This window comes from Balaenoptera musculus, chromosome 2 (assembly GCF_009873245.2).
Source record: "Balaenoptera musculus isolate JJ_BM4_2016_0621 chromosome 2, mBalMus1.pri.v3, whole genome shotgun sequence".
NCBI classification, from domain to species: Eukaryota; Metazoa; Chordata; class Mammalia; order Artiodactyla; family Balaenopteridae; genus Balaenoptera; species Balaenoptera musculus.
This window is the reverse complement of record NC_045786.1, coordinates 98,050,149-98,075,099: the sequence shown is the minus strand read 5'-3', so window position 1 is coordinate 98,075,099 and position 24,951 is coordinate 98,050,149. Positions and strand designations below refer to the sequence as shown.

The 24,951-nt window shown below is 40.5% G+C and overlaps 1 protein-coding gene and 1 long non-coding RNA gene across 2 annotated transcripts in view; one reads left to right on the top strand and one right to left on the bottom strand.

The window, feature by feature from the left end:
* Nucleotides 1-814: 814 nt before the first annotated feature.
* LOC118890773 lies at nt 815-22,283 on the bottom strand. Its single transcript, XR_005018825.1, has 4 exons — nt 22,195-22,283; nt 19,466-19,545; nt 2,727-2,897; nt 815-1,033 (listed from the first exon to the last, which is right to left on the bottom strand). It is a non-coding gene; the product is annotated as an uncharacterized LOC118890773 (long non-coding RNA).
* The window catches only part of FMN1 (formin 1), a 420,519-nt gene continuing 417,070 nt past the window's right edge, over nt 21,503-24,951 (top strand). Inside the window, exon 1 of the mRNA XM_036844040.1 lies at nt 21,503-23,360. Within this exon, the coding sequence (XP_036699935.1) occupies nt 21,503-23,360 (1,858 nt within the window). The remainder of the gene's footprint in view (nt 23,361-24,951) is intronic.

Here is a 24,951-nt window from a genome sequence, read left to right as displayed (position 1 = left end):
GGGTGTCCCATGAAAGATGCAGGATCGTCTCTTCCCTAGACTCACGTCGGAAGAGAAAAGGTCAGCACCATGAACCCCTGTTTCTGAAAGCCCCTTAGAATTGGCCTCCCCAAATATACAGGTGACACAGCAATACACACACACACACACATCCCTAATGTGCAAATTGCTTTAGGTAAGTCTCGATTATTTTTCCTATACAGGCTGAGTGGCATCACGTTTTTGACATCTCAAAGCCTGGAGCCTGCCCAAGAGAAGGTCAATCTAGGTAAGAAGTGGGGCTAAGTCATTGCCGCACCTTGAACCTCTGCTCACTGTACCCTTGCCCTGGGCTTCTACACCGTCTCTTCACCCCCAGCTTCCTGGTTCTAGCCTTGCTTTCCCACGCATGCTGTTAGCCCCCCAAACCCCACTAAAGCTTGCTCTATGACCATGCTGTACTGCAGAGCACTTTCGTGGTCCCCAGGTGCCCTCTAAAGAAAGTAAAGAGCTCCATGCTTAGATTTCAGAGCTGCTGCTCCCACCCCCTTATCTCACCCTTCCCACTTTCTTCTAGCCCCGGGAGGCAGAAGATGTTTGTTACTAAACCATCCAAAAGAATTGAGGGAGGAATGTTGCTACTCCTACTCCCACTATAAATAGCTAACTGGGCCCACTATGTGCCAGGCACTGTTTTTAAACACTTTATATATGTAGTTATTAATATTTATATTAATAAATGGATCACTCATTGGACAGACCTTTATTGAATACCCATGATTTTCTAGTTAATCGCTCAAGGATAGGACATAGCCGGGAACAAACTCCTCTTTCCTGGTGGTTACGTTCTACAGTATGTGGGGAGAGACTGAGTAATTGATGGATGTGTAATGTGGCAGATGGTAAGTTCCATGGGAGAGACGCATCTGGGTGAGGGCTGGAGAGTGACATTGGCCGTGGGCACTTTTTCGTGTCGAGTCACCTAGGAAGCCTTTTCATGAGTTGTCATTTGAGCAGATACCCGAAGGCAGCCAGAGACTGAGTCATAAAGATTCTGGAAAATTTTCAGGCAAGGGGAACAACAACAACAAAATATATATATATATATATATACACACACACACATACACACACACACACAAACACACACACACATGCACACACACACATATGGTTTATGGTGGGATCCTGAAAATCATACCTTTCATTCTTCTCTCAGGCACTAGTCAAGATTTCATAAATTCATTTCCCCCCTTGTTTAAAATCTTGGAGCATCAAAAAAAAATCTCTTTTCTTCACTTTTTATATTTCCAACTGTCACTTTGATCTTTAATGGAAATTTTGGTATTAATTCAGCCTTTTACTCTCTAATCTGACTTTTTGTATTTTTCATATTTTTCTCTCCTTGATACACATTTTAATGATGGAAAGCCAGTTTTGTTCCTGATAATGATTTTTTTGTCCACTTTAATTGTGTTTTTGGAAAGCAAAGCCCAAGCCATCATTGATCATTATCTGGCTACAAATAATAATGTGCTTGAATTTCCAGGCAGAGACACAGGTTGGACCTATGTCTTCAGATAATGACACTTCAGTCCACTATTTACTGAATATCTGCCATCTTTAAGGCATGTGCTGTAGGGAATACCAAGATGGTGATGATGACAGTCCCTTCCCTTAGAGAGCTTTTGATCAAACAGGAAAAATAAGTCACAGAAGGTTAATTGGCCATTAGAGGCAGGGTGTGTTGGGAGTCTGTTCCTGGATAACGTGGGTCTGAATCACAAAATAATAATAGCAATTACTTTTATAGTGCCTACCAAGTATCAGACACTAGGTTCTCAACGCCAGTAGGTCTCCCAGGTGTCATTACTACCTGTACTTTAGGGATGAGAAATTGAAGCACATAGAGATTACATAGCTAAGGTTACCATGCTGAGTGGAAGAGCTGGGATTTGAACCAAGGCAGTATCGGTCCTAAAGCTGTGCTAAGGGAGGGATGCCCTGAAACTCCGAACTATGAGGCAAGGAACCTAAGGACATCTGAAGTCTAAGTTCATGGGCACCGTTGTGATTAAGCCAAACATTCTAACAGAGAAGGCCAAACAGATTTGAGCCCCAGTGCAGGACACGGATACATCGTAGGCTGGTAAGAGCCCGAGAAGGGCCTCAAGTTGAAGATTTTTGCCTTTGTGCATGGGCCAGGAGAGAGCAATTAAAGCACCTCTTCAGCTGGTACATGTTAAATGCCGAATAAAGGGTTTGCACCAAAGGAGAAAAGGCTTTGTAAGTGCTGGGTGGAGATATCACTGTGTCCTGGGTCTCACTCAAGCTAATAATGAATTTTCTTTTATAATAGAGGTGGAAATAATAAGCCTTGATTAATTCCTCTATTTTTCACCCATGTTAATTTTACATTCAGTCCTACTTGTTTCCCACACTTCACTTGCTTTCCTTCTGGTTCTTGCATGACTGACGGAAGTTTGGTTTTTCCCCCTACTTGTAAATTTCTTATGCTATTTCCTTTGCCTACTTCCACCCCTTACCGTCCTGTGGTATCTTTTGTCTCCAGAAGTCTAGGTTCTGATTCCACGCGCGCCCTGAATTTGTTCTACCTAGAAAAGTAATTTGGAGAGTGGGCTCCATTTCTCTGCAGGGGGATTATGAAATTGCATTGAAAATAGGGAGAATAAAAAGCTATTTTACAGATGAAGACCCTGAGGTGAAGCGAGGTTTAAGTGACTTACAGAAGGTCATTCTGTTAGCAACTGGCGAAGCTGGATTTGAGCCCAAGCCTTCTGACTGTGAATTCATTGTTTTTTCTTCGGTCTGCGCTGCCGGGGTGGAAACTCTCTCACATGAAGATTGATCAGTCCTGGACCAGTTGTACCATGGGGTGAGTGCTCCATATTCTATGACTAAAAGAAGAGGAATTCGTGAATGAGTGGTCTTCTGAATGAGGCTTGGTGTCCCTGGTCAGTCCTGTAAGGGATTTTCAGAGCTAGGGCTCTGGGGCAAACGATCTGGGTTCAAATCCCAGCTCAGCCACTTACCAGCTGTGAGACCTTAAGCAAATTACCTACCCTCTCTGTGCCTCAGTTTCTTCATTACAAGAACAGGGATAAATAATAGTACCTACCTCATAGACTTTTTTGCCTGTGTGAAAATAAATGTGTTAAAACAGATAAAGCCCTAAGAAGAGTGCCCAGCACATGGTGAGTGATCACTAAACGAGTAATTACCTATTTAATTAACTATTTAATAGTAATTAGCTATTGAAAGACCTAAAGCTATTTACCTTAGGTATCTAAAGCTTTTGCTTGAGAACCAAAGCTTACAAACACTCTTGGTACTCCTGAGTTGTGTCTTAGCTGCAGGCAGAAGCATTAGGATTTTGTCAGTGCTGGGAAGACCTCTGACCGACTCAATACCGCTTCTATTTAAGTGAAGCTGAATTCCCTAAATTGGCTCTACAGCCTGTCATTACCTTTGACAGGGCAAGCCTGCAAATGAAAATACTGTGTTGGCTAACTCATGTAATCAAAAGCTGAATGATTTCTATCTGGTCAAATTTTGAAAGTGACTTTTCTTTGGGACAGGAAAGAAAATATATTACGAGCGAGGGGAAGGGAAGCAGGAGGAGGCTGGTTAGAGGTGCCAAAGACAAATTCTCCATCCAGAATAGTGTAGAGGAAAATGTCTGACATACAGTTGGCCTCCAAGGAATGATTTTTTAAATGGAAAATGTGCCATTTGTTTTGGGGACCCTCCAGCCAGGTAGTTCTCTCAAACCTCCCTCAGCGAAGTCCACTTATCTCTCACATCTGATCAGATAAGTTGCTTATTTAAATAAGATTATTCATGTGAGATTCTTTGAAAAAGTATAAGGCGCTGTGGGATTTTAAGGCACTGTAGCCTCAGCTCAACTCTGACAATAATAAATAAACATTCCAATTGGGGCAGGACCTCTCATTTGAGGGGGATGCTATATGGGTAAGAATTTCTTGATGCTTTTGACATCTCTGGGAGAATACGGCTAAGTATGTGTGTGGGGGCTAGGCAGGTAGGTATTTCCAGGGCCTCTCTGCTTTGATGTGAACTAAATTTTGACCTCACTGGGGCCATACTTATCTTTTGGTTTCTAGTTCCCAGGCCAGCAGATATATAGCAAGCACTGTGTGAAGTGTTCTAAGCTTAGCTTTTGAGGACTCATTTCTTCATTTAAAAACAAAGGAAAGAGGAGAAGATGTGGAAAAACAAGGGCTACCTGCCTTCTTGAATTTCATATGAAAAGAAGTAATGAAAGAAGGAAATATAAAGCACTTAGAAGATTGAGGAATTTTCTTCTATAATGTCAATTCCCTCCCTAGAAATAACCTAGACAATCTCTATGATTGAGACTCTAGTTCTTAAAAAATAGTTCTTTCCTCTGAAAGGGATCTAGTTTTATTAATTAAAGCAAGTATGTGGTAGGAAAAATTCTCTCCATCTGAAAGATCTGCTCAGTTTCACAGGCTCCCGATCTAGCCCCATGGGTCCGTTCCCAGATTTTGAAACAGAAATCATGACGCGATAGAACCGTTACAGTTTGCTTTTTGAAGCACTGCAGTGTGGAATGTGGAAATGTTTCTGATTTCCCAACTGTTCTGTAAGTCCAAATATGGGTCAGTTAGCCATACACAGGGATTACAGCCATTGGTAACGTTACACAGCCATTGGTAACGTTCATACAGTATGAGAGTTGGGAACATGAAAAACTACATGATATTTGCTCATTTGATCTCATGCCTCACAGGAATCTAGATATACCAGATTGATCCCTCAAATACCAGTAGATCAAATTCTGGGTTTTATGGAATTCAATGGTCTACTTAACTGAACCAAGAACATTTTAATGATTATTGGGATCTACTATTTTTGTTGGAAATGAAAATTTTATGATGTGGAATATTATGGAATATAGCTTAAAAGAGCAAGAACTCTTTGCCTTTCCAAGAAGAATATGTACCATAATATTCTTATGGTACATATACAAAAAAATAATACTAGCTCAGGATGGGAGTATTCTGAAGTCCAACTCATCCAAGTACCCAGTTGTCATGGAGGTAAAAACCAAGAAGACCAGGTAATGGATTGAACTCTGAGAGGGCGTAGATATTAAGGAAGACTAATAGGTCTGTGGTACTGGATTTATAATGGTTTAATTTCCTCAGAATCTCTATCAAATAGTCATCATCATGCACTTAAAAATGTCCAATTATAGCAAGCCTTCCAAAGAAACCCACTCCATTTGGATGACTTTGATTTTCCCTTCTTTTGGATGGGAGCCATATTTATCATTGAGTTTCTTCTCTTCCTTATCCTTTTCTGTATCATTTGCTTCTTCTTCACCCTATGTGGACTTAATAACCCAGCAATCACTTGTTTATGGGTTGAAGTGAGGCCACAATAATAACACCTTAATATGTGAATCTTAGTTTTTCCTGTTTACATAGGACTTCTTCCACCTCTTAAAACATCCCCAGTTATTTCCTGGAGCCTCATATGTGCTCAGCCATCAGACTAGTCATACTGTCCCACAGCCTTATCCTCGCTGCACCTTGTCCTGGCCTCTTCTGCTGGTCCCCTCTGTGAAAACGACACCCTGCTGAGCACAACAGGCTCCTGTGATGGCCTTCTGGAGTTCTCAGGGCACCGAAGGAGATGGTGCATGGGAAAGAATGGCTCCTTTTCCAACCCTGGCCATGCTCTCTCACCTGGGCCCTGAAGCATCACTGCTTGGTTTCATAGTCTTACAAAGTCTTTTACGAATACAAAGGATTTTCCTACCTCCTTTCCTCTGTGGGTCAGATATTGTCCCTTTCTGTCCATTGTCCTCATCTTTCTCTCCCTCTCCTCCTGTCTCTTACCTACAATTTCCCCTCTCTCTCCAGATTCCTATAACTAAATATGTCCCCTTCATTCCTCTTGTCTCTCTGATCCCCAAAACTTCTTCTGTATATCCACTCATATAATAAACTCAGGAGGGATTCCTGGTCTGTCAGTTTCACAAAAAGGTGGACTGGATATCCCAGGCCAGCCGCAGGTTGGTCACTCTGCTACGCAACAGCTTTAGACTGATGTTTTTCAGCTGCTCCGTCATTTTCCTGTGGGATGTGTGGTGTTGCTCTTTTATTGGAAAATCTCTGGGAAGGTCATCCTTGTACTACCTGCATTATTTCAGCGATATGGTTCCCCACGCCCACCCTATTCTCTTCCTCCTCAAAGTCACATTCTTTCATTCTCCATCCTTTATATTTTCCTCCAGCTTTATTGAAATGATTTGCTTTCTCTTTGCCATTTCCCAACGTTTAAAATTCTTTCTAATAAGCTAGAGTATTGAGAGCCAGTCTTCAAGCCCCTCCTACTCGAATTTTCTGTACTGAAAGGACTGTGAACTTCGGGGTTACACTGACCTTGTGTTGAAGCCCAACTCTACCACCTCCTTCTGTGAACTTCATTTATTATGATGTATAAAATGAAAATAACAACCTTATGAGGCAGAAGATAATTGCTAGAGTTAAATGAGATAACAAAGGCAGACTTTCTAACTCAGTGTCAAACCACATAACCAGTGTCAGTCTCCTCTCCTTCCCTTTTCCTTCCCATCGCTTGGTGACAAGTTGCATTTTGTTGCACACTGGCAGTGGTCCATCACTGCATGCTAATCCTCATAACACTCCCGTGATATGTGGTGTGCTTTCCTCATCTTGCCATCCTGCTTCCAGGCTAAGTATACAGTGGCCTCTGCATCAAGTTCGCCATGGAACCTCGAGTTAGTATGTGCACTGATCATTTAGTCATAAATCCGTATGTTCCACCTCTTTGTACCTTAGTAGTCGTGTCAAATTTTCACTGATACTGTAAAATCTGTGAGCACCTTAGATGCATCATACGTGTCTCCCATTTGAATCATTGTGTTTTGCACACTATACATATCCATGCATTATGATGACAGCTAGTGATATAAACACACAATTGTATAAACGACCACCTTTCTAACCGCATTTGTGAATGTGTTCATTGTACAGATTTTACTGAAACACCTTAGAACTGAAGAAGAACTAACTGTAGTGATGGTTATAAGAGTGACATTTTGGGTCTGGGAATGCAGTTGCAACTGAAGAAAAGGAATGGGGAAATGTTGCATCCTGTCTCCCAACATCAAGATTTAAGAAAACCCCATAGTTCATTTTCCCTTCATTAATAATTAGATTCCAAGACCCATTGGTGGAATTAAATTTACATGCCCAGAAGTTATTTATATTATAAAATGTTGGTATTTACTGAAATATTTCATGTTCCAAAACATGCCTTTTAGAAGAATAACTCGAATGCTGTAAATCCGTTTGTCTCAAATAGGCCCCCAGTGCAGCCAGCGGACGTTTCTCATGATGATGTCAGGCCCAAGAAGGATTTTCTTGGTAAATCCTGATCTGCTTAATCCGTACAGAATTCCCCCAACTGGAAAACTGATTTATCGTGCAAGTACATGCCTACTTGAGAGAACATTTTTACTTAATCTGATGACAAAAGAGTATTTAATAGTGTGCTCCCTGGTGGCCTCATCTGATTCACAGATTTACTCTGCAATTTGTGAGATAGAAATTTGGGCTAATTGCACCTTTTTATAAAAGGCTACAAAAAAAAATTATGGAACTCCAGGCCTTTGTGTCCTTCTAATTCTACATTCTTATTACCATCACAGACCTATTTGCCGTACTTATTATATATTTGCTTTTATTTCAAATTGTTTTTGAAACTTGTCACAGACACCGTAAACTCTTCCTGACATCAGAACTGTGCTCGGAGTCCTTCAGTTCCCAGGGCTTCCCTTGTGTGCTGGCAAGGCAGAGGGATCTATCACTCTTTCTGTTAGATAGAAAGCAGTGAAATTGAGAGATTTCTTGTTTTCTTCATGAAGACTATAATTTTATGATTTTCTATGTATTCCTACAACGTCACAATGTCAGAAGGAAAGCAATTCTTGTTTTCTTCATGAAGACTATAATTTTATGATTTTCTATGTATTCCTACAATGTCACAATGTCAGAAGGAAAGCGCTAAGCTAGTCTACACTGCAGAAGCAAAATTTCTGCCTTTAAAACTCTGATTTGACTATGAAACCATAAACACTCCCATCAGAACACTAGCCATTTGTCCCAACATTCAATTTCTGTTTTTTATGGCATACATTTATTTGTTCAGCCTTGAAGTTTTAGCCATCTCAAATTCAGAAATGGTCTTATTAAGTTGTTTTATGTTTTTTCAAAGGATTTTTTTGGGGGGATGTTATTTGAATTCCAGGAACACAGGAGATTTCTAGAAGCAGCATGAGACTACTGTAACAAGTTATTTTGGGCAACCATCTATACCTCAAAACTTTAGCTCTCCATCAGTTTCATAAGTGTATACTTATCTTCACCATTATTCTTTCTAAGCCTGCCATTTGGATAGGTGCAGTCTTTGACTACTGATACAGTAATATGCTTTTTATGTTTCTGCCTTTCAATTGAGGTCAGTTGACAGATTGTTGAGAATGAACTTGCGGAATCATCCTGAAATGCTTTTACAATTATATGCAAATGGTGTGAAAACTGTTAGACCCTTGTGTGACATCCAGCTGTAGGAACTGTGGCCATGAGATTTTTGCATAAAGTAGTGAAATTCTGAGTGGCAGTCAAATGGGGAATTCTCAGAGCAACACATTTTATTAAAGGAAGATATGTTTTGAGCCCAAGAGGGTACTTTTCCCGTTGCCAAACCTTTGGGTCCAACTGTAGCTGCTGTGATGTGGAAAATCTCTGTCTTAGGACCTGTTGAAATTAGGGATGACACTTTAATTCTTTTAAATTCAGGAGTCAGAAGATAGGGACTAGTTAGATATTGTTTAAATATTCCCATTAGAAGTTTCCAGCCTTCTGCCAAAGGTGGGATTGGTTTAAATGTTTGAGCAGACATAGTTCCAAGTGTTCATACCCACAGCTAAGCTCCTAATCACAAGGGGGACTGCTTCAAAGTCTGGGGGTGCTCTGACATTTTTTATTACACCTCCTGCCGTCAGAACTTACTGACATTCAATCATAAATCTCTTAACTTCACCTGAGGCAAATTTAATGGTGATGTCCAATTTTAACCTTCCTCACCTTCTCTGGGGCATTGTGGGATAAGTCTTTCTCTAGGCCCTAATAGAAACATTAGACCATGAACACTAGCATACTTTTAGGACAAAGAAGAATTCTCAGTAGGAGTTTTGCAAACATTACATGCTCTTTTTCCTTTCTGCCAGATGGATAATTAACATTCTGGTTGAGGGGAATGGCGTTAACGTGCGTGATCGCCGTAATCTCTTAACCATCTTTTAACAAAGAGAAGAGAAATAATCCTTATGTAGAGGTGTTAGAGGTCTCCTGCGAGTGTCCCATAACAGATTCATCATCTCTCCATGAAGTTTTGGAAAATGCAATATTTTGTAACTTCTACATGCAAACCTTTAAGACATTCAGGCTTGGATTCAATTTTCAATTCTTGAGACTTTGGGTAAGTTACTTAAGCTTACGTGGTTCTCATGGGTATAGAGGGAGTATTGTTAGTACTCGTCTCATAGATCTGTGAGAATTAAATCAGTGAGGCATAGAAGCACTTAACTAGGGCCTAGCACTGGGTAAGAACTCATGAAATGTTGGCTTATCTCATCTTCCTCCTCCTCCCCTTCCTTTTCTTCCTCCTTCTCAACTGAGTATGAATCTGCCTATCTTATTACCACACCTCTATTTTTAATTTTTGTGGGTTTTTACTGCTTGTCCACAAAGTGTTATCTTCCTGCCTCTTCATTAGTCAACTAAGGAAAATGAGCTTGCCAGACAGCAGTGATGATGCCAGCTGTCTTTGCTGAAACAGACATAAACACTGGGTTGGAATGCAGTGCTGGGTTACCCTGCCCCTTTCTTGGGAGAGCCTTTTGTTTAAACATTGCTGCATAGAGAATTACTGGTATGATGTAACAGTCATCTCAAAATAACTAACTCATATGGCAGATTTTATGAAATGACACTCGGTTAAGATGAATAAGGGCCTTCCTTGATTCCCATGGTAAGCGTTAGGATTTGTGAAACTTTGATACCAATACGTCTTCCTCAACAAAAGCAACAACACAGAAAGGAAGCAGATGCATCTTATGAAACCATTGCCTATAAATTATACTCCTCTGTAGGATTCTGAATATTTAATCAGACATAGAATTCTTCTAAAGATCATATTTACATGAGAAACCCTTACCAAAGAGTCGCTTTGAGCCCACTTGCTTCATTCTATGTAGTACTACAGTGCATTTAAAATTCTATCCAACAATAAATTTTTTATGACATTTTGTTTCTTTAGTCTTTTTTTTTTTTAATGGTTTTCAGCTGTAGTAGGGTAGTAGAAAGAGCACCAAACTAGGAATCGAGAAACCTGGATTTGAGTCCCACTTCTGTTGATCACTAGCTGTGTGACCAGGGGCAAGTCTGGTCTCTTTTAGCCTCTTTCTGGTCTCTTTTAGCCTCTCTGTATGTAAATGACAATGAGAACATCTGTCATACTGGCCTTAGAGAGTGTTTGTATGTCTCAAAAGGAAGTTGGAGCCACACAACTTCTCTTGCGGAAGTTTTATACAAATCTCGTATTATGGTGGTGTATGAAAGTATTTGGGGCATTTTATAAAATTAGAACGCATAATGTGAGACAGTTAAGTTTTTTTTTTTTTTTCCAACAGAGGGACTATAGGGGAAAGGGAGAGACAGCAGAGTACCTTCATCTCTGAGAGTCACCATGCTCCTCCCTTCTTTCATGAGGGCTGTGCTCTGTGATGGATCTTTAAACAAGAGAGTGCCCTCAAAGCACCCTGCCTGGGTCCTTACTCCTCTATAAAATGTAAAAGCCTATTTAAATCGCTTATTCTGTATAATTGGAAAGTCACTGTTCAAGAGCAGAGCCCTTAATTTGGAAATGCAGATTCAACTTAACATACGCGATGATTATTCCTGATTTAAAGTTCTCATAAAAGGAAACTCCACAAATTGGGTTCACATATTTAAAAAGACACTCCTAATTTTTGAAAAGGAAGCTATCTGTCTTACCAAGAATGTACCAAGCCCAGTTTTGAGGGATGCTGTGCAATCAAACACTGACCTTTGAACCTTAAGCATTCAATGAGTAAGAATCTCGTATGTACAGATTCTTTTTTATAATCATGAGGAAGGGGTTTATCCCCTCTGTATACTCCTATATCTCCCATAGATGATGATATAAATCACATAGTGACATGAGCCCAGAGATGCGTTGAGGATCTCAGTATCTTATATTCTCATGGAGATCATGTGGTAAGCTGATATTTGTTTATCTTTATGTAGTGAAGTTTGGAAGAGGTAAGAGAGAGGTGAAGAAAGGATTCTCTGAAGTCTTTGGGGGAATCTTCAATGCTCATACTTTGTAGCATATCTGGGTATATGAATGGGTTGGTTTAGGGGTCAAAAAAAAAAAAATGCAAAAAGGAGCCATTTTTCTTATTCTTTGATAACCAGCTGTGACTTTGGCTAGAAATTTATTGACCAAAATAATTCTATTGACCAAAATTTGGCCTCTATTTAATTATTTTAGCGATTCGCCAGTTTGTTATAATAAGGCCCAGCTTGGAGTGCTTTTGACTCATAGTCAAATCAGAGTTTTAAAGGCAGAAATTTTGCTTCTGCAGTATTTTGCTTCCTTCTTATGACATTGTAGGAATACAAAGAAAATCATAAAATAATAGTCTTTATGAAGAAAACAAAAATCATTGTGGTAATATGTAAACTCTCTCAATTTCACTACTTTCTGCTTATAATTGTCTTCTTCTCTTTATCTAACCCTAGTCTTTGACCATGCAACAACTCTCCTTGTTAAGGCTGACTCTCCTCATTTGATCTTGAGCCCATGTCTTCATCCTTTGGGGCCTTCCTTTATCTATTGTCCCATATTTTATCCCATCTTTCACTTGTATCATCAATATCTCCCTCTTCACTACTTCTCAGCATAAAAACATGCTTAGGTTTCCTTTGTCTTGAAAAACAAGACAAAATTCATAGCAAAGTCAAAGCCTTGATAGCAGTATAGGTTATTACTCATTACCTTCTCTTAACCGTCTGCCTTTTCTCTTGCTCTTTGCAATATATTTTGGTGTTCAATTACTTTGCTAAAATTCCTATCTAAAACTGTTCCTCTAATCTCCACTTCTAATCTGTTTCTTTTTCAGTCTCTTTGCAGAATTTGCTGTTTTCCTGAGTTCCTCATTGATGCTCTTTCTGATTTCTTTCTACTCCATTCTGTTCTGATATTACTGCTAAATTCATCTTCCTTAAGTTTAGTTGTGAACATATTACTTTCCTGATCAAAACCCATCAATGGTTTCCCGTTTTTCTATGAAGTAAGCATGAATTTCCCACCAACCTGGATTCAAATTTTTTTTACAACGTGACATCACTTTATCTTATTTCTCCCGACATGTGTCTAAAAAACAGACGAAGCGTAATTTTTCCCTTTGTACAAATTTAGCAAATTTCCCAGTCTTGTATAATGCTCCTCCTCTTGGAATTCCCTTTTCTTAATCTCTACCTGTTGAAATCTTACCCTTTAGTGAGGGGCAATTTCAAATGCTTTTCCTGAAGGATTTCCTGATCCTACAAATATGATGTACTCTCTCCTTTCTTTGACCTTCTCTGATTTTTTGTTTGATGTCTATTGAATGGGTCTCTTTCTGCTTTGTATTGTACTAATTTAGTTATCACTCCTGTACTCCTACTCCTGCAGTGTTTAGATTCTTTGGAGAAAAAATCCTTCAGAGGGAGAAGAGCTAGAAAGCTATTGCCAACCTACGTTTGTGTTTATATCTTCTATCTGAAGAACAGTAACACTGCATTCCATCCTAGGGTGGGTGGGAGGAAGACAGGCTGGCACTAATGTGTCCAGAATCACACGTAAGAGGCAGCATTCAAAGCTACCTAGGCCTGAATGAGCAATGGAAGGGAGCAGTAACTGGTACCCAGAAGAAGTAACTGTAGCTGGAGGAGGGCTCCCCAAGAGGAGCTGTGGTCTTCATTAGTAGAGGACACACCTATTGCAAAACCATAGTCTAGGAGGGAGGGAGCCAGGGAGTAAATATCCTGACCCTTTTCCCATTCTACCTTCTCATCTGCTGCTAGTGTTTTCCAGTGGCTAAACCCAGTAGAAGCCAGAGTGCAGGGGAGCTTGTTGATCTTGACTGAGTCCAAAAAAGTCAGTCTCCTAGTGCTTAGTGATGTGCAGAAGGGTAGAGTGTGAATCTGAATGGACAGATGGACAATTTCTCGTTAAATAATGGAAGTTATAGATAATCTGTCTTAGCAGTATTGGGCTCAGATGGAGTCACAGGGCATAGCCGTGCCAATGGCTGAGCAAAAAAAGTTTTGCATTGGCCTTTCAGGTCCAGAATCAATTAGGAAATCTATAGTAAGCAGATAGAATGACTGCAGCTAATTCTTGGATCTTATTTTAGGCATTGGTGAAATATGTTATGAGCATTGAATAGCATCTGCTAAAGGCAATAATTTCCTATTATGGTGAGGCACAACAGATCTTTCCATCTGGGGTAGAGTAAAATCCTGTGCTTGCTTATTGGAAAAAGAGTCGGAGAAGAAATCACCCCAGCAGTGTTGTCTTGGAGAGAATGTCTGTCTGGAGTTTGCAAGAGGAAATGAAAGACCTGAAGACTTCCCAGGAAGCAAAGTGCTTTGACACTGAGCACAACCAGAGAAGGTCACTTGGTAGACCAAATTAAGATGTATAATTTAGTATGTGGCACCTGCAGAACTGCTGCATTTTAGTCAAAGCAGAGTGAGGCAGTGCTGCTTGAAATAGTCCTGTGAACTCAGCATGGAATTATATTTAACCCCACTCCACAGTGCTTTCCTTGTTATTTTGCTTTTTTTTTTTTTTTTTCCCCTCCTAAGACTTACAATTCTTTTTCCTCTGGTTTCTTAGATGGAAAATGTGTGCAATGATTCAGCACTGTACCGCACTCTGACTTGCTAGTGGATTGTCACAGAGAAGTGTTTGCCCTTCTCTGAAGCCTTCTTTTGATGTGGAGCACACTGGAGTGCTGAGGTTGAAGTTCATTTGCTCAGGGCAGACTTGTTCAAAGAGGAGGAGTTTTATAGTTTCTTGGTCATCTAGTAGGTATCACCAAGTAGTATTTTGAGTTAGTGGATTGGAAACTTAGAGATTAAATTTCTCATGTCACAAAGGAGCTGAAATTTGAAGGACGAAAGTACATGAGGTATGTTTATCCAGATACAGACACTGGCTGGGATGCTAGACTGATGGCTGAATTCTGACAGTCTGTCTTTGGTTGAGAGAGGGAGATTTGGGAAGAACCATGGATAGTTATTCCATGCTCCAGAGGCAGTGCTATAATTATTCATTGATGATAGTGGAGGATGTACACAATGAGTTATTTTGATAAAAATAATTTCAAACTGTGGAAGAGAATGGGGAAGTAAGTTTGAAAATGTTTGTATTTCTTTGCAGTAATCTGTCTTAAATTTGTTGGTCAAATGATCCTAAAACTCATCCTAGGACCAGAAAACATGAAATTATCTTTTCTTTTCCATAAGTTTCCTCTAAGATGCACTGTGGTTGCCAAATTCGAGCCAGTTGGATTGTCTTTGTGTCGCTCGTGTATCAAAACCTGTATCCTTGTGCATTCAAAGGAGAAACTTGTTCTTTTCAACTGACACTACCTTATAATTAAACTACAATTCTCAATTCCTACCTTCCACTGCAGATAATGTTTTTGCTTGAAATTTTTTGTTAAATGATAAGGCCCAGTGAAAGAGGTACTAGGAGTACCTTCTTTATTTGTTTATATGATCATTGGAAAGTCGGAAATTATGAACACATGGCAGGAACATTTGCATCTAGATTTGGACCCCCAGAATCTGGTAGAATAGTATTTCATCTTGGAAGCAGAGAAACCTCTGTGACATTTTAAAAAAATTTTCAGGATTCTAAGAATGGAACACTTTTCTTTTACAATTCATGGGGACTTATTTTTGCCAAGTATCCTGCCACAAACCACATGGCCGATGTTGATATCTATGACCCCAAAGTCACACTTTTCATCCTTTATACCCTATGGTTTGATCCCTAGTTGACATGGTCTTCATCATGGTATGATACCATGGTTGTGACTTTCACTATTTTTACAGTATTTCTCTGCCAAAGAAAATGTAGCAAAGAAAACTATAGAAGGAAAATGTAACAGGTCTTTAAGAAGGGTTGATGGATAAGGCTGAAGCTAAGACTTTAAGGATATAACTGGGTATGTGACTCCTGTTACTCTCAGGGGAGGGGGAAGAAAGGCTTGCTAGTATTATGGAAGACCTGTGGTTTAACCTAATATGAACTTCTGAACCATGGCCTCAGTTTGACTACACTGAAAGATTTTAGATCTAGGGTTTACAGACTTATAATAAAAACATAATAAGAAATTAAACTATTTAACCTTAATTTCTTTAGATACAAAATATGGGGAATTATCTTACTACCTTTTTTTCTTTCTCAGCTTCTTTTGAAGTCTCTCTTTCCTCCATTTATTCCTTGAATATATTTGTTCCAAGTACTATACTCTGTAACCTTTGCTTTCCTCAGGCTGCATACTCTTCTTGAGTAACTTCATCCAACTCAGTGACTTTAACTCCATATTATTTGCATTCTGATAATCTTTGTCTTTTAATATTGTGTTTAGACCATCTACATTTAATGTAATTGTTGACATGTTTAGATTTAGGTTTACCAATTTTTTCCATTTGTTTTTACTTTTTGTTTGTTGCCTTTTTTTGTTCCTCTCTTTCATTTCCTTTTTCTAATTTTATTTTTAGTTATTTGAACATTTAATATTATTCTGTTTAAATATACCGGTTGTATTTTTGATTATATCTTTGTATATTTTTAAAAATATTTTCTCTAGGGCTTATAATATACATGCTGAACTCTTTACAGTGTACTTAGAATTAAAATACTATTTTACTTCATACCATGGAGGTCCTGTTACCCACTCTCTTAAGTTGTAGTTGTCTTGTGTATTATATGTACATACATTGCAACCCCACTGAACGATATCATATTTTTTTGCTTTCAACTGTCAAACATCTTTTAAAGAACTCAAGAGAAGAACAATATTATATTTACACAGATGTTTACCATTTCTATTACTCTTTCTTCATTCTTGGTGTTATAAGTTTCTTTCTGGTAACATTTTTCTTCTGTCTGAAGAGCTTCCTTTAGCAATTCTTTTAGAGCAGGTCTGTCGGCAACTAATTCTCTTACTTCTCCTTCATCTTTATTTCATCTTCATTCTTGAAGAATATTTTCACTGGGTATAAAATTCTGGATTGACAGGTCTTTTTTTCCTCAGCACTTTAAAAATGTTCCACTTCCTTTTGGCCTTGATGGTTTCTGATGAGAAATCTGCAGTCACTTAAGTCATTTCTCTATAAGCAATGCATCATTTTTCTCTGGCTGTTTCAAGACTTTTTTTCTTTGTCTTTAGGTTCCAGCAGTTTGAATGTCGGGTCTGGGTATAAACTGATTTGGGTATATTCTACTTGGGGCTCACTGAGCTTCTTAAATCTGTAGGTTTATGTGTTTCACCAAATTTGGGAAGTTTTCAATGATTATTTTTTCAAATATATTTTCTGTACTAGGCTCTTTCTCTTCTCCTTCTAGGACTCTGGTGAGATAAATGGTAGTCATTTTTTTTGTAGCATGGGTCCTTGAGGCTCTGATTATTCACTTTTTGTCTTCTCTCTCCCTGTTGTTCAGATTGGGTAATTTCTATTGATCTATCTTCAGGTTCACTGACTCTTTCCTCTACATCTCCATTCTGCTATTGAGCCTATCAAATAAGTTTTTTCATTTCATTACTGTATTTTTAAGTTGTAAAATTTCCATTTGATTCTCTTTTATATCTTCAGTTTCTTTGCTGAGAATTTCTCTCTTTCCACTCGTTTCAAGAGTGTTAACTCTTACTTGCTGGAGCACTTCTGTTACAGCTGCTCTAAGTCTTTGTCAGATAATTCAACACCTGTGTCATCTCAGAGTGGCATCTGTTGATTAATTTTCCCATGGGAGTTGAGATTTTCCTGGTTCTTTGTATTGCTGAGTAGTTTTGGGTTGTATTCTGAACATTTTGAGTATTATAAACTCTGAGTCTCGTTTTCCCTTTTTTCAGGCAGCCAACTTGGTTTAGTTCAGGCTGAAAGTTCCGATGAGCCTTCTGTTTGTTGTGGTTTTAATATCAGTTCCATTTTCAAAGCTTTTGCTGGGTTCTTTGGAGCTGTTGCATTCATGTGCCACCCAGTTGCCACTGTAGGAGATCTATCTCTTAGTCCTAAGGTCCATCTGTTAGTTTTTTTCCGAAGTCTTTTGAATGCTGCTTAGGATCAGGTCCATACATACACAGCTTGGGGTTGAATTCAGGAGTTTATAAACAACTGATTGGGTCACTTACTAAGCTTTGCATATTTTGGGGCTCTCTGGGGCTCTTCAATCCTCTAGCCATAAATCTGAGACTTTATTTATCCACCTCTGCTTCAAACTTTCTGCAACTGTGCTGACATCTGGGGCCAAGGAGGGGCAGAACAAAGAGAGAAAAAAAAGGAACAGGGTTTGCCCCACTGTCCTGGGACTACAGTTCCTCTGATCAAAGAGGAACATTCCCATCTCTTAGAGTTTTAGTTGCCAACAGGCTCCTACTTCTGCTGCTATCACTGGCAGGAGATGTCTTTTCTACTTCTGATTCTGAACTAGAAGCTTTCCCCTAGAACTTTCTCTGTTTGTGCTGATACTCACTTCCATCTTTCAGGATGATTTGAGTCCAGGCTGGGGGACTACTGGAGAGAAAATGGGCAAATTGAACTGCTTTACTGTTGGGTGACACTTCAAAGTTTGGTCCTCTTTTCCAATTGGCTTGCTACTATATACTTTTCAGAGTACTCAAATAACTGCTCCATGCATTCTGTACAGGCTTTTAAGCTGTATGCAGTGATTGAGACAGGATGGAGTGTGTTTACTTTATCTTACTTAGAACTGGAACTCCTTATATATTATATGGTTACTCCTAAATGTGTAACTCTAGTCTGTATCTCCTTCCTAAGCCCTACCATGTTGCATCTAGCAGTTTCTTACACGTGTGCTTGAATGTTAAAATTCAAAATTTCCCAAACTGAATTAATCATCTTCCCCCAAAGCCTTCTTACATTTCTTATCTTTGTGAATGGCACCATATTTCTACCCAATCACCTATCTAAAATCGTGGAAATAAACTCTTTTCTATTACACATATCCAATTAATCACTAGGTCCTATCAATTCTATCTTCTTAAATTGATTTTCTCTTCTCCATCCACATTACCACTGCCCTGGTTCTGACTATTAACAATTCTTTCTGAAATACTGAAAGGGTCTTTTAGTGACCTATAACCCTAGCCTTATCCCCTATTGGTCTAGTCTCTACATTGCTTCTGGGATGATCTTTCTATAATACAAATCTGAATAAGCAGCATGCCTTTCCTGGGATTCTTCAGTGATTCCCCATGGCTCCTGGGATGTTCAAGCTCCTTAGCCTGTGTTCAGTACAGTCTCATACCATATTTCTGGTCCCCGGTGCCCTGATGAGAGAAAATTTAGTCCTAAGAGTATGGGGCAAACCCCTGTTTCTTTTTTTTTTCTCTCTCACTTCTGCCCCTCCCTGGTCCCAGACATGGCACTAGAAAGAGCATTTTGTATTAAAGTTTCTGTGTGGAAGAGGCAGTAAAGTGAAGTGGTTTTTTCTTAATAGTAGTTTCATGCCTTGAATTATGGCTTTATTGCTGTAAAATCCAATCTCATAATTTCCTAAACTTTGGATTTAGTTTCCCAACCATGACTAACATACCTAATACTAACCATGACATTTTCTCCGTGTGTATAATCAAGACTTATAAAGACAAGGAGAAAAAAGTAGTTAACCCTATAGTAGAGCACTATATGTCTATAATCTTCACAAAAGATATAGCCTTCATATGAGTCTCCTTCTCTTTATTTTCTGTATTAGAATTTTCATTGAGTTCTGCTTGACAGGTACAGATGTAATGAATTTCTGGTGCCCTGACCCTAGATTATGTTGTTTAAGGGACAGCCTTAGAGAACAGCATGTTGTCTGATCAGAGGTGCCGAAACTCACCAATGAGTGGTAAAAGTAGCAAGATGTAAGACATATTTGAAGAAACAATGTGAGTAACACCAAGCTAGCAAAATAAAAGAACTCTTCTATTCAGATTTCTTGGAAAACTGGTTCATCAGTAGAAGGCAGTAGATGAGGAGCCACTTTACCTACAAAGCCATGAAATGAGACAGACCTGGGTTTTTATCCTTGCTTCTTCTGAGCCATATGACCTTAGACCAGATCCTTGATGTCTCTGAATTTAGATGTCTTCATCTGTAAAAGGGAGATGTGTTTATTAAATGAGATAACAAAATAAAAGTGTGCGCATGTATATGTTCAATACATTAAAAATTCCCTCTCTTAGGGAATAAGCTTTTAGAATAAGCAATCATGTTTTCAGCTGAAATCATGGCATCAACTTTGTGCTGCCACTTTGGACAGATTATAAAAATCTTTAACTCTTCCCCTTCTCCCACATCATGCACTTCTCCTAATCCAGGGAAATTGAGAAGATAAGAAAAACTAGAGGAGAATGATCCTTGAAGGCAAAACTAGGCCTCTCCCATTTTTCTGCAACTTAAAATAGCACTTCTGCAGCTTCACTTCGGCTTTTTTGACAATCCCTAAATTGAACTGGTGATGCTTGGCATCATGAACAGTGGATATTGGCAGCTGTGCAATTGCTTTTATAACTGGTTGTTATAAAACCACCCCCAATAAAAAACCACCTCCAAAGTGAGTTCTTGGATATATTCAGAGAGTTTGTACCAATAAGTATTAGGTATCTATATACATGTGTGTCTTTAGGAAAGGCAAGGAATGAGCATTTTAGAAAAGTTTTAGAGATAGGCTAGTTGAATGAGAACAATCCCACGGAAAATTGTGAAAGAGGCAAGGCCTCTGCTGGCCTCCCATCTCTTCTGTGCTTTCTCTCTTCATGCCCTTCTAACCCTTTCTGTGAGTACCCTGAGTCCTCCTGGAACTTCTGGGTTGACCAGATTTTTGCATGTTTTTCTTTTTACCTTCTATTACTTTTATCTTCATCTTCGTTAAGAAGTTTCTATTAAAAAGCTTCCTCCTTTCTCTCTTCCTTCACTCAAACTGTTCTTTTATGTAGCTTTTTACTATTTAGACCCATTTAGGAAAGACCTGAGATCTCACTAAAGAAATCAATGGTTGATAAATGGTTGTTGTGTTACCCTTCCCAGGGAATTTCTTTTAAGCTTGGAAATATTGAAGACTGGGCAATGCCTTCATTTAAGAAATGAAGTATCATAATATAGCATTCTAAGCTCATGATTGTTTGGAGGGATGTTAGCCACAGAGACACCCCTGGGATACTTCACATCATACGAGGGAGCAGACACCTTCACTGCCCTTGTGACACTTCAGCCACTTTGATGGTGAAGACATTGGAAATCCATACAGGACCAGCAGTGGCTTACAGATTTTTCCTTTTTCTCTGCCATTCCATTTGGCTTCAGATAGGCAAGAAGTAGGAAAACAAACAAAACACTTGATTAAGGCTTCTGGGTTACTTCTTTAAACTTCAAAATTTAAAATGTTCACTTTTCACTCTTTTGGCAAAATATATGAATTGTGTCCAGAAGAGACTCAAAATTTGTGACCTAATATCTTCCCCCCCTCCCCCACTGCTTTAAGTTAAATAGATAATTAATCTCAAATCTTAGAAGGTGCTTCTTGGAGAGTAATGTTTTCTAAGGATCTCAAAGTCCCCTTTCCTAAGGATTTCTGGGAGGTATGTTAGCTCTGTTTTATAGAAGAACCTAAACTGAAGCCTTGAGAAGTCAAGAGACCCTGCTTAGGGTATACATCAAGTTCCCATGTGGGGAGAAGGGACTTTTGTCTTGGGGCTAAAATTAGAGCACTCTCGCATTCTCAGCTGTAGAAAAGCTTTGCTAGTCAAGGGTGAGCTGGGAGTGGGGAAGAGGTTGCAATCAGCCTCCTGGCTGATGCCTTGAGTTGCTTGAGGTCAGCCAGAGAGGAAGGATAAGTCCAGGGTATGCTTTGATTTATGTCGCTGTGTGATTCGTGCACTCCGTCAGACTAGCTGCTTTCTTCCCCCGTTCCTCTAACAGGCCGTCTCGTTGCTGGAGATGACTGTCAGATGCTTTCCCTGCATAGCCACCATCACATGGCCCACCACCGGAGCCTGGGAAGCCTGACCACAGACCAGCATCTCCGAGGCATGAATAATTAGGTAGGCATAATGGAAGGCACTCACTGCACCCTCCAATTGCGTAAGCCCATTACGGAACTCTGCTACATCAGCTTCTATCTTCCGAGGGGGGAAGTCAGAGGATTTTCATACAAGGGCACCATAACTCTAGACAGATCCAGTAAAGGGTTTCATAACTGCTACCAAGTCAGGGAGGGATCCGACATCAACAGCCTCAGCCGGCAGCCGAACGAACATGCGGGCGACATATTTTTCAAGCCAACTCCCACAAAAGACATTCTAACTGAGCTGTACAAACTCACGGCCGAGAGGGAGAGACTGCTGGCCAATCTGCTGAGCTCAGACCACATCCTGGGCATTACGATGGGGAACCAGGAGGGGAAGCTGCCGGAGCTCTCTGTGAGCCTGGCCTCCGAGGACGACTGTTTCCAGAGTGCTGGCCACTGGCTGGGGGAGCCCGCCGTGGGCTGTCTCAGTAAGAGGAGCTCCCAGGGGAACAAAAAGGCCCGGAGGTTTGGTGGAAGGAGAGAGAGCTTTGAGGGGCTCTTTCAAAACTCCCTGCAGAAGAGGACAAGACGAAAGGGGCATGGGGGCCAGGACTTGGCTCCTCTGATGGGGAAGGACCAGATCTGTTCCAGCAGTGCCCTTCCTCTTTCTCAAACAAGGCCTCATGTTTGGCTCCTAGAGGAGAGAGGCAACTTGCTCCCGAATAGGGCACTTACCTCTTCCCTACAGAGGAGAGGGAGCTGCACCCCAGGGATCCCCAGGACACTGGATGCTGACTCTGCCTTGGGGAGCTTCAAGAAGGCTTCTGAGTTTGCGGGGCATGGAAGAGGCAGGCTGCCCCCTGAATGCAGCTCCACAGAGCCAGGAGATGATGGTGCCGGGGGGCCAAAGAGGGGCCCTCGCAGGCTGGCGCATCTGCAAACAGGTTCGACCAAAAGTCACAAGGAGCCCGAGAAACATCCAGAGGCAGAGGGGGGCCGGACAGAGAAGGCTGCTGAACGGACTTGCAGGAAGAAGCCTATTTCCAAAGTGGTGGCCAAAGTCCAGGATCTGTCTGCTCAGGTGCAACGAGTCGTTAAAACGCATCCTGAGGGTGAGGAAAGGGTTGCCGTTTGCCCAGCAGCGCAAGCTGAGTTCATACCCAGCGCAGACTTGCTCACCCTCCCGGAAGCTGAGGCTGGGGCTTGGGGTGCCAGCTGCTGGGGCAAGGAGCAGCGAGGGGACAGGTCATGGCAGCCATCAGCTGAGGAGGGTCCCCTAGCCGGCACTGTGGGGGCTGTGAACAAGGTCCTCCTGAAGGTGATAGAGAGCGAGAAATTAGATGAAGCCACTGAGGGGAAACGGCTGGGATTTCCCTTCGGGACGACAGCCGCCCATACCCTCCCAGAAACCAGGAGCAAGAGGGGAGCTGGGTTGCTTCTGAGTGGCCACAAAACCTTGTTTCTGGATCTGCCCCGCGGTGTGGACCCTGGAGGTGATGAGAAGAGGCCACCACCCCCAGCACTGGCAGCTCTCGGCACGGTATTTAATAATTCATCCTTTCCGTCCAGCACGCACAAATGGATGTCACCTGTTCCCTTGCCTCTCTCTCCAAGGCTCCCCAGCCCTCAGCAGTATCACAGGATCCTCCGGCCCCCCTCACTGCCTGCTGAGAGGGAAGCCGCTCTTGATGACTCTCTTGGTAGAAAGAGCCGTGCTTTCTCTGGGTCACCCTCTGCTGACACCTTGGAGCCACCACTCTCTGCAAAGGTCACGGAGACCGAAGGAGCCCACTCGACCTCCCTCAGAGCAGGCCAACCTCGGTTGGTGCCTGGGGAACCTTTGGAAAAGAGCTTGGGGCCTGGGAGGACCGCAGCTCAGCCCCAGCACCGGTCACCTCCAGGTTAGTCCCGGTTTAAAATGCTTTAATTTACATGTGTTCCTGGGCGACCCCAAACTGTCAGTCTGCTTGTGCTATTCAGACACTGGCTAATTAATGATGAATCAGAATTCCTCGGCCTGTTAGTTAATTCACCTTGTAACAGGACAGCTGGGAGTGGTATAAAAGAGTGTGGAGATGGTGAGGATGGTGTTGACTTATGGGGTCAGGGCTGTAGTTGCTTCCAGAAGCAATACTTTGTAAATGTCTTTTTAAATTTTTTGTTTTGGAATGCTCTAAAGCTGCCTCCATGGTTGCTTAAAGGAAACAGGACTGGGCAGAGAGAAGTAGTAACTTGTTGCTGCCTTTGATGCTAATTGGCCCCTTGACCTAAATTCTGCTGTTCATGCTGCTGGGGTGGCTTGGATTTGTTGGGATTCTGTAAGCAGAAGAGCAGAAGCATGCTGTGTCTTTGCTCATCTGTCTGTTGTTAGAGGTTTTGGGTTTTTGTGGGTTTTTCTTTTCTTTTTTTTTAGTAATCACTTTTATAAGCACCCTTATTTTATGACATTATTTTATTATTATTTTTAATACCAGAAGAGGGATGAATTCCTTCTAACTTGAAGAAACTTGGTTCAGATTTTCTTTTTTTTAACAGTTTTTGATTTCCCAAACAAACACGACGTATTGTTTATTCTGAAGTTATGTTTTATGTATGGGTTTCTACTGTTACTGGTATAACATCATGTCTTATGCAAAAGATACTGAAGAGCCAGTTTGGCTCGTATGTTTCATGTGATTTAAAATTTTATATGAAAATAATTTTGGTGGTTCTATAAGTAGGATCAATAAGACTAAAAAAGAAAGTGTATAAAAGTGCCACTCCTGTATTCACTACATTTTCCAGGCCAGTGCGACCAGATGTTTAGGGTCGTGTATGCCATGGTGTAGATAATAGGTTCTTTTTCAGTGGTCCTTTCACAGCATATGGTCAATGCTTTGTCTAGGCTCGTAATATGATATATAGTCTCTTAAAGTTTAGAGAAAACATCATGTGCAATTTTTAAGATAAAAATATCTGTCTAGGGAAGAGGAATTTCAAAAGCTTCTGTTCATTTTGAACTCTTGCCAGTTTATAAATTTCTCTATATCATTGATCCAGGGTGTGTTTCTTTTAAAATGTGGTAAATGCTCTTCATTTTGTGTTTGTAATGTATTGCTGTTAGTTTGATGAGACTTGCTACTTCCTAATATAACCAAACTGCTTCATCAGGAAAGTCATAGAATTGTAGATTTTATGTCATGTATCATAGAATCCTAGTGATGAAAATCCTTTCTCCCTGTGAACGCTGGAGGCTTCAAAATACTTCGAAAGGAAGCTCTCTGCAACAATTAGATAGAGACTTCTGGAGAGATGGGCGTGCAAGAGCTGCCTCAATTCCAAAAGCTCTTTTTAGAAGTCACACTAAATCCTACGACTTGGTGTGCCGCTCCTCTAGAAACTGTGCATTAAATAATACATTGAGCTTCAGTAAATCTTTTTTCCCCCCCACCGCCCCGATTTAGAATTATCTTTTTATTTTATTGTCCCTTTTCTATTAAAAAAACCCAAAAA